The sequence below is a fragment of the Strongylocentrotus purpuratus genome, unplaced genomic scaffold (genome assembly GCF_000002235.5).
Source record: "Strongylocentrotus purpuratus isolate Spur 01 unplaced genomic scaffold, Spur_5.0 spur5_scaffold_6, whole genome shotgun sequence".
NCBI lineage: Eukaryota > Metazoa > Echinodermata > Echinoidea > Camarodonta > Strongylocentrotidae > Strongylocentrotus > Strongylocentrotus purpuratus.
This window is the reverse complement of record NW_022145612.1, coordinates 724,535-739,369: the sequence shown is the minus strand read 5'-3', so window position 1 is coordinate 739,369 and position 14,835 is coordinate 724,535. Positions and strand designations below refer to the sequence as shown.

The 14,835-nt window shown below is 34.5% G+C and overlaps 1 protein-coding gene across 1 annotated transcript; it reads right to left on the bottom strand.

Annotated features, from left to right (window-relative positions):
• Nucleotides 1–2,549: 2,549 nt before the first annotated feature.
• Nucleotides 2,550–13,252, bottom strand: LOC100893273 (8-oxo-dGDP phosphatase NUDT18). The gene is made up of 8 exons (XM_003729455.3): nucleotides 13,104–13,252; nucleotides 10,976–11,135; nucleotides 8,349–8,538; nucleotides 7,120–7,246; nucleotides 5,444–5,534; nucleotides 5,009–5,149; nucleotides 3,492–3,591; nucleotides 2,550–3,037 (listed from the first exon to the last, which is right to left on the bottom strand). Exons 2-8 carry the CDS (start codon nucleotides 11,041–11,043, stop codon nucleotides 2,807–2,809), a joined length of 948 nt encoding a protein of 315 aa, XP_003729503.1. The 5' UTR covers nucleotides 11,044–11,135; nucleotides 13,104–13,252; the 3' UTR covers nucleotides 2,550–2,806.
• Between the last annotated feature and the right edge of the window lie 1,583 nt (nucleotides 13,253–14,835).

Here is a 14,835-nt window from a genome sequence, read left to right as displayed (position 1 = left end):
ATTTTATCATTTACTTCACGTCACTCACCCTGTACAAACTTCACCGTCACAAAAATGATGGCAACAGAAATAAAAAGTGAATACATCTGTATTACCACATTCTTCCTGTAACTAGATCCACAGACCCAAAATGTGCAGGAGAAAGTTTGATGAGCTTATTATTGAAAGAAACTTATGATAGCATTTTACTTTTGTATGGCCTAGGTATCAATTGAATGGACAATGAATTTTGAAGAAAAAAAATCACTTTAAAAGTTACAACTTAAATGAGGACAAGATAAGTACACATTACACCTATTCTAAATCTGTGTTATTTCATGTATTAAAGTAAAAAGTATGTTTCTTGTCATAACAAGTTTAAAATGGGCAGGATCAAGATAGTTATCATTAGTTATTAAGCAGAAGGTCTATATTTATTGTACCGGTACACATACACTGACAGCTTAATAAATAGTAATAAATTAACTAAACTTTAATATATACATGTATGCAAATGAGATAAAATCAGCTATACAGAAAAAGATACACCTTTATCTTTCATTCCCTGATGGCTACAATGAGACACAAAGCTAAATCAACACATTTGTACAAATTCATTCTCAAAAGTACTGAGATAAGTATATATTAAAACAAACAAAAAATCTAAAATATACAACAACAGCACCAAATATACATGCGTTAATTTAAACTAATTTATTTTAGTTATTTCAACATGAAGACATGGGAAAGACTGACAAGGGAAAGACTTGCCACTAATGGAATTATTTGGTTGATGGCAATGGCAGCAATATTTTTTGTAGAACATCTACATCTCTCAACACAATTATCACCACAGTCCTCTTAATTTCACAATACATCACAACTTGAGGATAAGATAAGAACATTGCTGAATCGTAACACAAAAGGAATTACTTTATGAAATTACATTTTGAGGTGTTCATTTAAAAGAAGTGTACAGTACTGGTTAAAATTATTTGTTTGACTGATTAATGACTATTGAAAAAGATCAAAGATCAGATCAGACATCCCACATTTTCAGGATTTTTTCTCTCCAGAATGCGGGATTGTCGGAAACTTGGCGGGTATGTGTATGCATGTATATAGCATATTACATTGATTATAGATAGAGGTATGAATTTATGAATACATTATTAGGTTTGTGCTTGCTTTGATAAGAGTAATGTACTAGTATACCTGCTCACATGGGTACATCTTTAACAGGTTACATAAAATAGGAGATTAGTCATCACATTGGGTAGTGACTGTCTACAGTGCCTTTGTACACCATCAAAACTTCTGTCTCTAAAAATTCAATTTTCTTTAAAGGACCAAATTTATGGAATGAGTTACCTCCTAATGTTAAAGCAAGCCCAACTCTAAATACATTTAAAAAGAGATACAAACAATTACGTTTTTGTGAATAGAATTTTATTAGTTTTTATATATATGCAATCAGGTGTTAGATGTTAGGTGTTGGGTGTAAGGTGTTGTTGTAGGTTAAAATTCGTTATTATGTTGCTAGGGACCAGCACCACACAAGACTTAATTGTTCTTTCTAGCTGGTTCCTCATTCGTATATATATTTGTATTTTATGTTTATCTTTTGTTATGTTATTTGTCTGTTCTTTACTTCTCTGTAAATATCAATGTTATAATCATGTATGTTTTTATATGACGAATAAAAATTAATTTAAAAAAAAATGACCATACTACAATGTTGAGCAATGTTTGTGTGTTGCAACAGGTATCAATTGTTCTGGGGCAAGTAATGTACCTTCTGTATGCTTGCAAACATAACACAAACCAATCTAAATTTCCTCTGGTTTATGCGTTGAGGTGCACCATTAGGAAACTTCTGGAACCAATTTTTATTTTTAAAGGGGGTTTTAAGTCTGAATGTCTTCCTTTAAAAGCTGTGGACATACATTTCAAAGGTTTCATTTAAATTCTCCACATACAATCAGGTTGAATTTGCTTCCGATTTACTAGGTGAAGAAGACCCACTGCTTTACACAAGTACAAGTGTGTAAAGACAGAAATCGAACCCGAAGCTTGATTCAAAACAAGAGTAGGTAAAAAGGATAATTATAAAACAGGGTGCTGCATGGGGCAATATTTTGGAATTTTAAGCAATTTATTCAAATGTTGCAGCTACGTTGCTGTAAACAAATATATCAACCAACAAATTCAGCATTTTCTAAGTAATGGCATAAGGGGAATCCTGAATTTGGAGGTGAATATAAAATTATGTTGAATTGAACAATGAAATAGATGCAATATATATTACATAAAACTAAGGGTATTTGCAATCTCATGCCTTGCTTCCTTGGATTCCATTCTGGTTGCCTTTGGTTCATATATGTATGTACACATCTAAGACAATACAAACAATGGGGACACACTCTAATTCACTTTGTACATGTTCTAGATTGCAACAAAGGTTGTTATTAATATTGCATGCTTGTGCACATCAATGTACATGTATAACATACTGTTTAGAGTCACAAGACACATCAGCCAATAGGATATTCGCTAACATTAAAGCCTTATTTCATATAATGGGAATATTGGAATGATCAAATTTCTGAATTTGATTTTTTCTAGAGTGTTAGAAGAAAGAAAAATTCTACCACAAATGCATATGTATTGCCACAAGAGAGAGATTGTGGCAGCACAGACACATAGCAATAGTGTGTTCTAATCTGAATACATAATAATTACAAGTCTCTTCATCAATTTCAAAATATTTGAAAGTACACAAATGGAATATAACATGGAGGACATTTTCAAAAATACTTTTTATGTGTTACGGACATAATACACTCATACCATGTCTGGTTCTACTTGCGAGTTGTCTCTTGAGATCATTACTTGAGATAGGATGCCAGATGTAGTGAGGATTGTTGAGTTCTCTATCTACTTCTGTCATGGTAAGAAGATTGAGACATACACCATCGGCTGAACCATGAGGGCTCCCTACATGCTCTATACATACAATATAATGAGAGCCGTACATGTTCTTCCCTTTGAATGCCTCCTGGAGATAAAAGATGGAGTAGAATATGAGTCAGTTAGGTGTCTTCAAGTTTCATAGGCAATACACAATAATGGTGATTACTGTGTGCTTTTAATCATTGGAAAGATAAGTGTCAATCCCTAGCAAACCATTTACAGGGTTGTGAATGTACATTAGTCCAAAGCAGGATCAACAGCCTAAAATTCTAGCATTAAGGTAAAGTATTTCTTATGAAAATGAAATTCACAAGAATTATATTTTCTTTCCTCTCTTTGAGCTGGGAGCATTTGGTACACCAGCTAATCCAGAGGCTTGATCAATAATTTGTATTATGAATATGTACAAAGATGACAAAACTCTCTCAAAGCCGATGGCTGGTATACATGTATATCACTCTGTAATAGTAGTGTACATAAACAAACATCACACAGAGTGATAATCACTTTTAGGCCTCTATCCCTCTATCATATCTTACCTTTTCTAGTCTATGTAACGAATCCTCTGCCTGCCATCCATCTCTGATAATAGGAAAATGAAGTGAATCCTGAGTGCAGAGTAGTACATCAAAAGAATTCCTAGATAAAAAAAATAAACACACATAACACATTTTACTGGCATCTCATTGTAAAAATTATTAAATCCTTGAAAATTTAGCAAATTATAACTTTCTCATTCCCAAATCCAGAAAACAGCCTGGCTTAAAATGCCTTAAATCCGCTGTCCCACGCATATGGAACAAACTCTCTGCATTTCTGAGAAAGAGCACTCCACTTGACTTCATCTGAATTCTGAAAACATACCTCAAAAAAGATCTCGGTGACCTTGCACCTATTATTACATTCAAACTAAAGTATAATCAAGTTTGTAGTTTATCGTTCCCAATGATTCTTGAGATATCACAATAAAAAATGATGGGAAGGATAGACAAAAACTAAAAAATCAGTGACAGACTCCGACCCCCCCCCCCCCCCTCCCCCACTACATGAACGGAGGGATACCATGCCTGTTACCAAAATGTCCGGTAAAGGGGTACTTTTCATGCACCAAAGTCCGGCTCGTAGTACACAAAAATCCGGCCCGTATTGACTTTACATACCGGACTTAGGGGGTGTTTTCAAAAGGAGGGAACATGCATATGAACCCTAAATAACACTGAGTGGGGGGGGGGGCGGGGACTGACCACACACAAATTATATATAAAGGAAAACAAAACTGAATTAAATTTTTTTAAATAAAACAAAAAATTACCAGCTTTTGACAGGAACAATGTCAACAAGCTGTGAGATAGCTTATGGTGCTTGCTTTAATAACAACAAATAAATCTAGATCTTGTTATTTGGGGCCAGTCATTTTTAGCCATGCAAAGCCTCATTTTAACACAATAGAGAGCTTTACTAGCATTAACTCATTGCCTACATGAACCACATTATACCTGTACTTAGCCTATCATCATTTGACTATTTAGTAGTCAAGAGGTTAAAACTTATTTTTAGTTGCAACTGATTTAGACGACTCGGTAGCTAAAGCAAATTACTGCACAATAGAAGGATTCACAATGGATACCCATGAGTAATTATCACCCTTAACAAAAGATCTCCGAGATAGACACCATCATGGTTCAAATATAGGCCATTCTTATCAAGGAATGCATAACCAATCAAACAATGATTGATGATTTAGCAATTTGTGCATTTAGATATCAAAGAATTCCTTGTTATGGTGTGTGAGATTATAGTCAAGCAAGTATGAATAATAAATCCACAAAGAAATTATAATACTTTCTTATTTCATCTTGAACATTATGACTATGGCCCATTTCACTTGATGTAACATGGGTGTCATGGGGTGTAATCAGTCTTAACTGAGAGGGTGAATTATGAGAGAACAAAGCTGTCTTCTCTCCTCTTCCCCCCCCCCCTCTCTCTCTCTCTCTCTCTCTTCTTTTTTCCATTAGAATTGGGGGGGGGGGGGAGGTGGGGGTGGTATACTTACTGTTTCTGTCTAACAAGCATGATCCTCATACACATATGTTTATGAGGATTGAGTGCTGGCATGATGCATGGATGTCTCTCTGTAGGTGAACTTTGGTAATACATCTGGGTAAGTTCAATGACTGGTAGGATATCTCTTGCTCTGTAGCATGACAAACAAAGAATAAAAACATGTCAACATTCATCTATCTCATGCCCTGCAAAACACATTAGCAATAGAGACATGTAAACATGCAGAATTTCAGTCATTCTTTGTAATTTTTTCTTTGAAATCGACATCACAAAGAAAGAAATCTGACACATCAATTTGATAGAAAGAGCTAGAATATTGCTAAATATTTTAACCCCCTCCATTCGTTATCGGTTCCATTAGTTATGTAACAAAGCTGTAACATTTTTAACACCTATATTTATTAGATACTGATGTCAAACTGACCTTAATCTCAGGTTAGCGATATCATTCATAGAGCACCATCTTGCTTGAAGTGATTCTGAATCAGCTTCTTTCTCAGTCTTCAGAGTTCCTCCTAATATGATAAAAAAACAAAAATACAACCAAAATACTTGACCTGCAAACGGCGTATTATGCTCATATTAGATGTCTCAAGATCATTTTCTAAACTGGATGAATTACTACTGTGATAGACTCTATACCATAACAAAGGTGTTTGAGTTTGAGTTTGAGTTTATTAACAACAAAAATAATAACAAGTAAAACATAATGTATCAATCAAGCATGATTACATAAAATATAACAATATGACACAAGATCGATAACATAACACATGAATAATATAAATATTGTTTTACAAAGTATGTCGTATATAAATGGAATAAAATATTATACATACACTTTTGTTGTTAAAGGGAGTACCAGAAGTTAGCACAAGTGCTAGTCGAGTCTGGTTCCCTGTCTTTGGCAAGAATTTTAAAACGTTTTTTTTTTACTACCGGGTATACTACATTATATACATGTAACATAAACTATATAAGTAAACAAAGAAATAGAATAGTCATTTAGAAATATTCCTTACTTAATATACATGGAAGTTAAACGTGTGTCGACTTCCATATCAAAACCAAACATACAGTAAAATAAAAAATATATCATTATCTAGTGATATTTTTAGAAATTCTCTAATCTGAAATTTCTTTTTGCCATTTTAAGAAGTCTTAACTTTTGTTTAACTCAAAGTATTTAGATGTTTCGTTAACCCCTTCCGAAAAGCATTTTTAGATCGTATTCCTCTTAAATTGTATGGTATACTATTCCATATTTTCACGCCCATAAATGATATTGAAAATTGACCTTGTGTGGTTTTGCATTTAGGCAGATATAGTTGTCCTTGTTCTTTGCCCCTTGTGCCATATCTGTGCTCTATTACCTGACAGTATTCAATTAAGGAGTGAGGAAGATTGCCATTTAATAAGTCATAGATGAAGGTTGAGACAGATATGAAATGAAGGTTGTAAATATTTAACATTTTTATCTTTTGGAACAAGGGTTCCGAACAGGTACCTCTTGGGCTAAAAGTTATCGCTCTCATTGCCATTTTCTGGGTAAGGAAAATACAATTCAAATTGGTTTTGTATGTGGTTCCCCATACTTCAATTCCATACAAAATATGTGGCTGGATTATCGCTTTGTATAATAGCACTAAAATGTTCTGTGGGACATAATGCCTTACTCTGAACAAAATTCCGACTTTTGAACAAATATTTCGATTTACCATTTTTATTGATAATTAAGAAGTCGCTTGCCTCTCAATTATTATAACTTCTTATTGTTGTACACACGTACGTACAGATGTACGTACGGACGGACGGACAACCCGAAAACATAATGCCTCCGGCTACTTCGTAACGGAGGCATAAAAACTAGTCTTCAAATTACACCGAGTCTAGCCTATGATCTTTAAGAACTAGTCCATAGCAATGAAAGATAGCATACTTCACCAGTTGATGATGCATATTAAACTGGTACATGTATGATCAAATTTATCTCAAACATACTGTAGCCTTCAAAGATTTTTAAGTTTAAAAGTCTCTCTTACTTTCAAAGCTCTGTGTATTTTCAGTCAGTTATCTAGTGTAACAATATCAAAAACTTACCAATGATATTGCCAGTAAAAGTAAATCTTATCCAGTAGCCTGCAAGCAACGAACTCTCCACTTTTACAATATTAGTTGGCTCAAAATCAAATCCTGCTTCTTCCTTTACTTCTCTCTTCACTCCCATCTACAAAGAAACACAAAAGACTTGGATGAGACAGGGAAATTCCCCGAAAGGAGGAAGATTAAATTGGGTTCCGGGGGGCAAAGGGGACCTTCGAAAAATGAGAATTTTTTTCTTGCATTTTAATTCTAAATTTGAGAAATATTTGTTACCCCATCTCGCTTAGAGACTATAATATTGTTCAGATAAGAGATTTGTTTAAACAATTATTATTATCATTATTATCCCCCCCCCCCCCCCCCCGGTCTTGAAATCATCTGCAGTCTAAATAATGAGCCTTGGATATTATTCTATAAATTAAAATTAATCATACATTTAGTTTCTCCAATGAAAGGAAATGAAAATCAATCTACTTATCATAAAGCTATTTGATATCAGATGTAGTCAAGCTAATATCAATTACACAACTACATGTATACAAATGTAAAATGTTAAATTTGTATAAAAATATTCATATGTACCTGGGCTACATTTGTCTCTTATGCAATCTGCATCTATTATCTAGGCTACATGATAATGTAGTAAAAACAACTTGGATGATGATCTCTTGATTAAATTCCAACTACATGTAGGTTCAATCTACAATTTGCCATCATACCATAAATGCAAGAATGTTTAACTTCTATAATACAGTGGAATGGCCACAGAGTAGTCACAGTTCAGTAGCTTGAAACTCAATCTTGCAAAAAGGGTCACAAACGCATTGTTTATACTTGCCATGACGGCCATGGCCATTCATGCATTATAATAATTTGGTTTCCTTTGAAATTTCCCCACCATACACGTTGACAAACATGAGGACCTCTGTTTATACTTTATATCTCTTTCTTTGACTTATCATATTTCACAGAAAATGTAGCTCAATATATGTCACGTATTGGCATCATTAACCTTCATATTTATGATCAAGGGTCAAGTAGGGTATCCAATACAATCAGGAAAAACAAATTACATAAAGTGGAGTCTGTGGAGAGCAAATATATGACTTTATAAATCTCATAAAGTGCTCTGGGAAAGAAAAAAAATCTTGTATTTTCTCTAAAGATCTAAAGAGAGGTTTTATAAACCAAAGATGTAATTTGTAGTAAGTCCTGTGGTTGATTACCTCCAAGGTTTCCTCTTTCTCCAGCCTTCCAGCAGGAAGATACCACTTCCCTCTACAGGACTCCTTAGCTTCTTGAATGAGTACAATGCGTCCTTCATCATCCAGTATCACAGCAGCAACAATGATGATAGTATTATACCCAAGTACTGTAGGCTTGGCATTGTCACAAGACTTGCGGCATATATCGTACCTAATAAAACAGACAATAATTTGAAATAGTTATTAGCATTCAGTTTTAGGCAACCAACTTTAATACATACTGTACATGTATATCCTCACATTTTGTTTTTTGGCTGACTACCTCAACAAACTTTGGACATAAAATTTGCAGCCAACAAATTCTGTAGAACTTCGCAGGAATATGTCACGTATGTACTATCTGTGAAATTTAGATGTTAGCAGTGTCTTAGTATTCAAATTATGCAAGGAAAACTGTTTACTTTCTAGACTTCACTGTCCGACACTATTGAGTGACTGACTGACTTCTTTGGTAATAAACTATAACATACATAACATGAGCTGTTAAGGGTACATGAGCATTTGTCTACATCAATAGCCCACATCTCGTAATTGGCAAAATTAAACTGATTAAATACAATCCCTAAATTTGATTCCACAACTAACGGTTGTTATTTTCTTACAAAAAGACATTTTCAAGCCCGTTCGTTTTGAGAGAAGTTCTAAATTACTATTATCTTTCAAATTTTATGTAATTTTTTTTTCTTCATACATTAGATGTTAAAATGATTTACTCAGTAAATCTTTATTAAGAATTTATGAAGTGTTTAATACATGTACATGAACTTACATGTAAATGTAATTATATATCCTGGAAATAATTGATTCCCGACTACTGACACATTTTATTTACAAATTTGCTATTGATGATGTACTGTAGCACTCTCTTAAAGATCAAACCTGAACAGCTTAATTTTGATGGAAATCATAGCTTGCATCAGTTGACACGAGATATACTCATGCGTATTCTACTAAAAATAGAAAATGAAAATAATGGCCTAACTGCCGAAATCAAATCTGGAATTGGTTTTCTAACATGATGGCCTATCAACTTCAGAATGTATTATTATTTTACTCTTTGCAAATCATCACAAAAATAAAATACTATTAAATTCAGTGTTTGGAGATTATTCATCAAAATATACCGAGTGCAAAATACTGTAACCTCTTGATGACTTGTGTAGGTAGAACAAAGAAGACTGAAAGCTGTATATTCCCCCTTACAAAGAAAAACCACAGATTCACCCAGTGCCATGTATTTGTTCAGTCACGGCAATGGTATTCAAATCACAAACCATACAATTCAGTTTCTTTTTAATTGATATGTTGATGAAAAGAAAACAATCATTATTTCCATCTCAAGGCGTGCTAATAAATGACAATACATGTATATATGTTAATTACAAAAACTTTTCATAAGCCAAATTGTACTTGATCATCACATATTCAAAGTACATTTAACAAGCCTCATCTGTAAAGTTAATCACAGCACTTGAATTTTGCAACTTTAAAGAATGAAACAAAAGAAAGTTACACCCAGTTTCTGCATACATCCCAATTCATATGACCTCTTTCATTTATATTTAAAGATAAACTCCAGTACTGGTTAAAAAAAAAATTTAAAAAAAATTCTCACAGAATCAAACGAAACTTACACTGAATGTTCAAGATTACAAATAAATGACATGTGCCAAACAATTTTGGAAGAAAATGTATACTGGCTGAGTAATGAGCATAGAAAGACAAGGAAATCAAGGTAGTACTAGCCCCGACATCATGTGTGTTGTCCCATATATAGCTTTCTATGTGAGTGCTTGTTACTTTACCAAGACTCGGTCAAAATTATTATGATTTTGATGACTCCAGAACCTTGCAGTGCACAGTAATACTTACATGCTACATGATCAACTGTTTCTGATCCTTTCCACACCTTTTCTTTCACAATGCAATCGCATTACCAGTACTAAAGTTTATCTTTAACTTTAAAAAAATTGAGTTATAACTACCATAAAACAAATTTTACTCCTGGATAAACACATCTGATAAATGGGTTCCTACAGAAAAAACCACAATGGCATTCCAGTGTAATGTTATTGTCTAATATTTTAGCCTTGGATATAAGCACTTTCAATAAAATTGCCTTAAATTACCATTAAATCAAATTGGCCTTGGGAAAGGAAATTCACTATTTGGTCCTAATGATGAAGTCAGTGACATAGTTAGATCCAGTAGAGTGAGGGTGTGGGAATTTGGCATCATGTTCTTCACTTTTCCCTCTTTCTTTCTTTCTATTTTTCTTTTGTCATTTGACTTCAGGGGACACATGTCACCCATAGACCCCTCCCGACAAAAAATTCATGATGAAGTCTATCAAAACTGTGCATGACACACATAAATTTATAGCTATATAATGCAATAAAACAACAACAAAGTATCTAATGCTTTGTTAATCACTGTTACAAGTAGATAGTAGGCCTACTTAATAGCGTGCTTTCAAAACAGGAACGACTTCTCTGGCAAGACCATGTTTGACTTTGGTCCAAACTGAGTGATTTCTGAGGGCCCTGGTGAGAATCCTACACACACATTTAAAGCAAACTTCAACTGACCTGTCAAGAGGAATATCTGGGGCTTTTCCAGCAAGCAGATCTCCGATAGCACTATCAATATCAGTCATATTAATAGTGACACACGGCAAGTTTAGATGTTAATAGCCAAGTCTCTCTCATTCCTTCATGTATCCAATCATTCCAGTCTGATATAAAGCTCCTGTGGATGAAAGAAAACAGACAGGAAATGGATTACGGTAATGTTGGATAAGAGAACCTGTCATGTTAACATTTGTTTGATGCCAACCTAACCGGTCATAATAATAATAATAATAATAGCTATTTCTTATATGATCAAGCAAATGTCAGTTCGAGTTCCAATTATCCAATTCCAATAAAATTATATATCACACACATACAAGTCATTCATTTACAATCTGAAAAACAGAAATACAGAGTAGATGCAAATAATTACTCATGGAATAAAGGGTACCATAACAGATTAAGGCAGTCTGGTCAAGAAGGTCCCCTTTATGTAGTAAAGTACAAAGTCCTTGAATGCAAGAGGTGAGGATATCTAAACATTTATACTCTTTTCACACTGGTTTTGCTTAACCCTGTACTTTGCTTAGCCCCGTACTATCCTTAACCCCGGACTATTTTTTTTTGGCTTTTCACACACGCTGTTTTTAGGCCCGTATTAGCGCCTATTCCGGAATAAGAAAATTCATGCTGTTCTCACTGTAATTCCTTAACCCCGGATATCGTGAATGTTATGATTGGACATACATGTACTTCGCATCTGGTCAGCTGCGATTTCTTCGCCTATTTTTCGTTTCTGTTCTCATTCATTTGCTTGGCACCGCAATTGCGGGGTTAGCAGGAGTTAGCACCACAAATGCTGGGTTAGCCCTGCTATTTTGCAGGGTTAGTTAGCCCACTTGGGTAAATACGAGTGTGAACAGAAAGTGGAATAGGCTTAACCCCGGACTATAGGTGGAGCTAAGACCCCCCCCCCCCTTAACCCCACCTGTAGTACAGGGTTAAGCAAAATTTTGCCAGTGTGAAAACAGTATTAGTTACGCATGCAAAACAAAAAACATGAAAAAGTCTCAATAAAACACAAAACAATATATAAGAAGAAGAAAGAACAGACAACCCTGAAAAAAGTTACTTTTTAGTTACTTTTAACTTTTAAAAGTCCAGAAAATAAGAGAAATTCCTTTAATTTCCTCTTCAACCTATTATTGACTAAAACTGACAACAGACCTGAAATGTGAATAAAAGGGTTAAAGCCTGCGTTTGAGAAGCTTCCATAATCCATAGATTTAGGGCCTAGAATAATAATACAGAACTTATACTACTAATGATTTTAAGCGCTGTACTTTCAATCCAATTTTAGTTTAAACCACTCTGCACATACATGTAGGTAAATCATGGATGACTTGAGATATCAATATCATATTTCATATTATCACCAAGTCCTCAACAAGGCTATTAGTACTAGTATAGGGATAGACCGAAGGCTTTTGTCTCTGAAGTCTGGTATTGACGGTTGTTCCGCTGAGACTGTGTCTGGCTCGATCAGGTGACCATCTCTATTCAAAGACTTATTAGCTAAAAGTAAGTCCTTATATTTTGATGTTTTATGTTGTATGGTTTTCAATTTATATTGTAATTTTGAAAATTGGATCTACTTTCTTTCCAATCATCATTTTTCCAAATCAAACTGTTATTAAATCTAGATAATAAAAAAAAAACCGAGGGCAAACTTTTCACAGGATTTCGGCCCCAATCAGCTAATTAATCCCCACCCCCCTTGTGCATGTGCACCAAGGCCGGGTTACCACCATCGGCCCTGGTCCGGAGAAGGTCGACCAATGTCAGTTTTAAAAATTCCCCACACCATGACCATGAATGATGGCAATATCAGTATATCTACATAGACCTCTATAATCACCTAGCCCTGGCTTAACGCTACCCATACCAGAGGGATAGCTTCACCCCCTCCTCCCCTGGTCCCCGATCGATGCATCCCCCATGCCATGCCCATAGGCCATAGTTAGCCATGATCCCATTTAACATGTTAAATCCTTGATTGGGTAAGTCAACGTAAGATTGACACTGAATTGACTGCACAGTGCAGTGGTCACTGTTTATCAACCGCAGTGATTGACTAGAAACTTACCGCTAATTTTTATATTTTTACGCGGTACTTCCACAATGTTTCCCCAAAATAGGATGATGTCTGGCAGAGCACTGATTCCTGATAGACCTTGATTAGACAAGCTAGATAGATCTACAAAACAACAAAATCTGAATGTCAGGAGTCAGACAGGACCACTCCAGCAAAGCATAGAGAGTCCATGCTAATGCGTATGGACCTCTAGCACTGCATGTATGTGGTATGCACGGGGTGGATTTTTTCCACTTTTAATATCATAAAATGTAAGACAAATACAACATAACATAGGTTATGTTATATTTGTCTTACATTTTACAACAGTTAAGTATGTTAATTAAATGTTAGTATAGAAATAAAAAAATGTAAACTCACTTTTAAAGCACTTTTTTCTCCTTCTGATACAGACACGGGTCAATGATGCCCTCCTCTTGCTTGCAATAACATCAAAATTGCGCACTTTGCGGACACCACACTGAAACGCGATCTAAAGCTCTTACGCAATATCTGACGAGTAGCTGTCTTATCTCGCAGACGTTTTCATTTATTGCTTTATCGCAGGTTCAAAGCACCTAGGCCTCTTATTCCGTACCAGAACAAATTTAAACAGCGCCATCTTTTGGTAGAAAATTTCACATGTTAATGACAACGAAGAGTGGGCGAGTGTTTTAGTGGGAGAGCACATCAATTAATAATTTACCAAATAACCAACCTCTTACTGAACACACCCACACACATAAAAAAATCGTTTACATACAAGTTTCGGAAAAGATGAAAAAAGATAAAGCATTAGACCCTTGGTTTCTCCAGTAGATTTATATATTCATAATATGTTTTATACATTACAAATATTTATTTTTTTTCTTCATATTTTTGTAGCGAATAGTGAACGTGCTGTTATAGTTGACAATATGTAAAATAGTCTAGAGTTGTGCATAAGTTTTTGTTGTTGATTTTCAGTTGCTGATGAAATCTTGCGTTCAATTCATTATGTGTTTGCTGCCAACGAACCTTTCTGTAGTAAGATGCATACATGTTTTTTTTTCTTTCTTTCAATGTTTTAGTTGTAAAAAGTTGTAGAAATGATTGTCCGTTACAACCATGTTACCATCATATTGAATTGATGCCAGGAGTAGGCGAACAGACAACAAAATAACACGTCGTTCATAACGTTAAAGTTCTGATTATTTTATGCACCATTATGTCGGATCGTACAGTAAAGCAACGTAATACAAAGTCTTGGGAAATTTTGAAAATTGGGTGGATAGGGAATCTTTACAATTTTGTTATATTTGGATGCCCCTGTGGATGTATTATAAGCACTAAAAAAAATTAGCCCCTAAAACACTTCTGATTTTGAGAAAAATTGAATATAAAAATTTACCGGTGCTCCCGGTAAATTTTGATAAATTTGAAATAGCGCCTATGGCCGTACAATATTAGCTGCGACCATGAAAATCTCAGAATATGTAGTTGTGATATATAATTTCCAAGCGGGAATAGCTAATCGGTCGATTTTAGTCAAGAAACATTGTTTCATAGCTAAATTAATATCTTGACCTTGAGAGGGAGCTATACAACATAAAGAGTTTATTATTTATAATTTCATAACTTTAGACTCGATTTTAACCGCGACAACGATTAATGAATATTGTAAGAACGCATATGCTTCAAATATGTTAATTTGAACCAAATTCATGACCCCATACCAAAACTTTGTAATACCTTTAACAGTCGA

What these genes read in the sequence shown, in the direction of transcription:
- LOC100893273 (XM_003729455.3), bottom strand. Translation starts at nt 11,043, where the DNA reads ATGACTGATATTGATAGTGCTATCGGAGATCTGCTTGCTGGAAAAGCC. An exon ending in ATGCTTGTTAGACAGAAACA is followed by an intron (nt 3,592 to 5,008) that starts GTAAGTATACCA and finishes TTTTTTATCTAG; the next exon opens with GAATTCTTTTGATGTACTAC. An exon ending in CGTTACATAGACTAGAAAAG is followed by an intron (nt 3,038 to 3,491) that starts GTAAGATATGAT and finishes TTTTATCTCCAG; the next exon opens with GAGGCATTCAAAGGGAAGAA.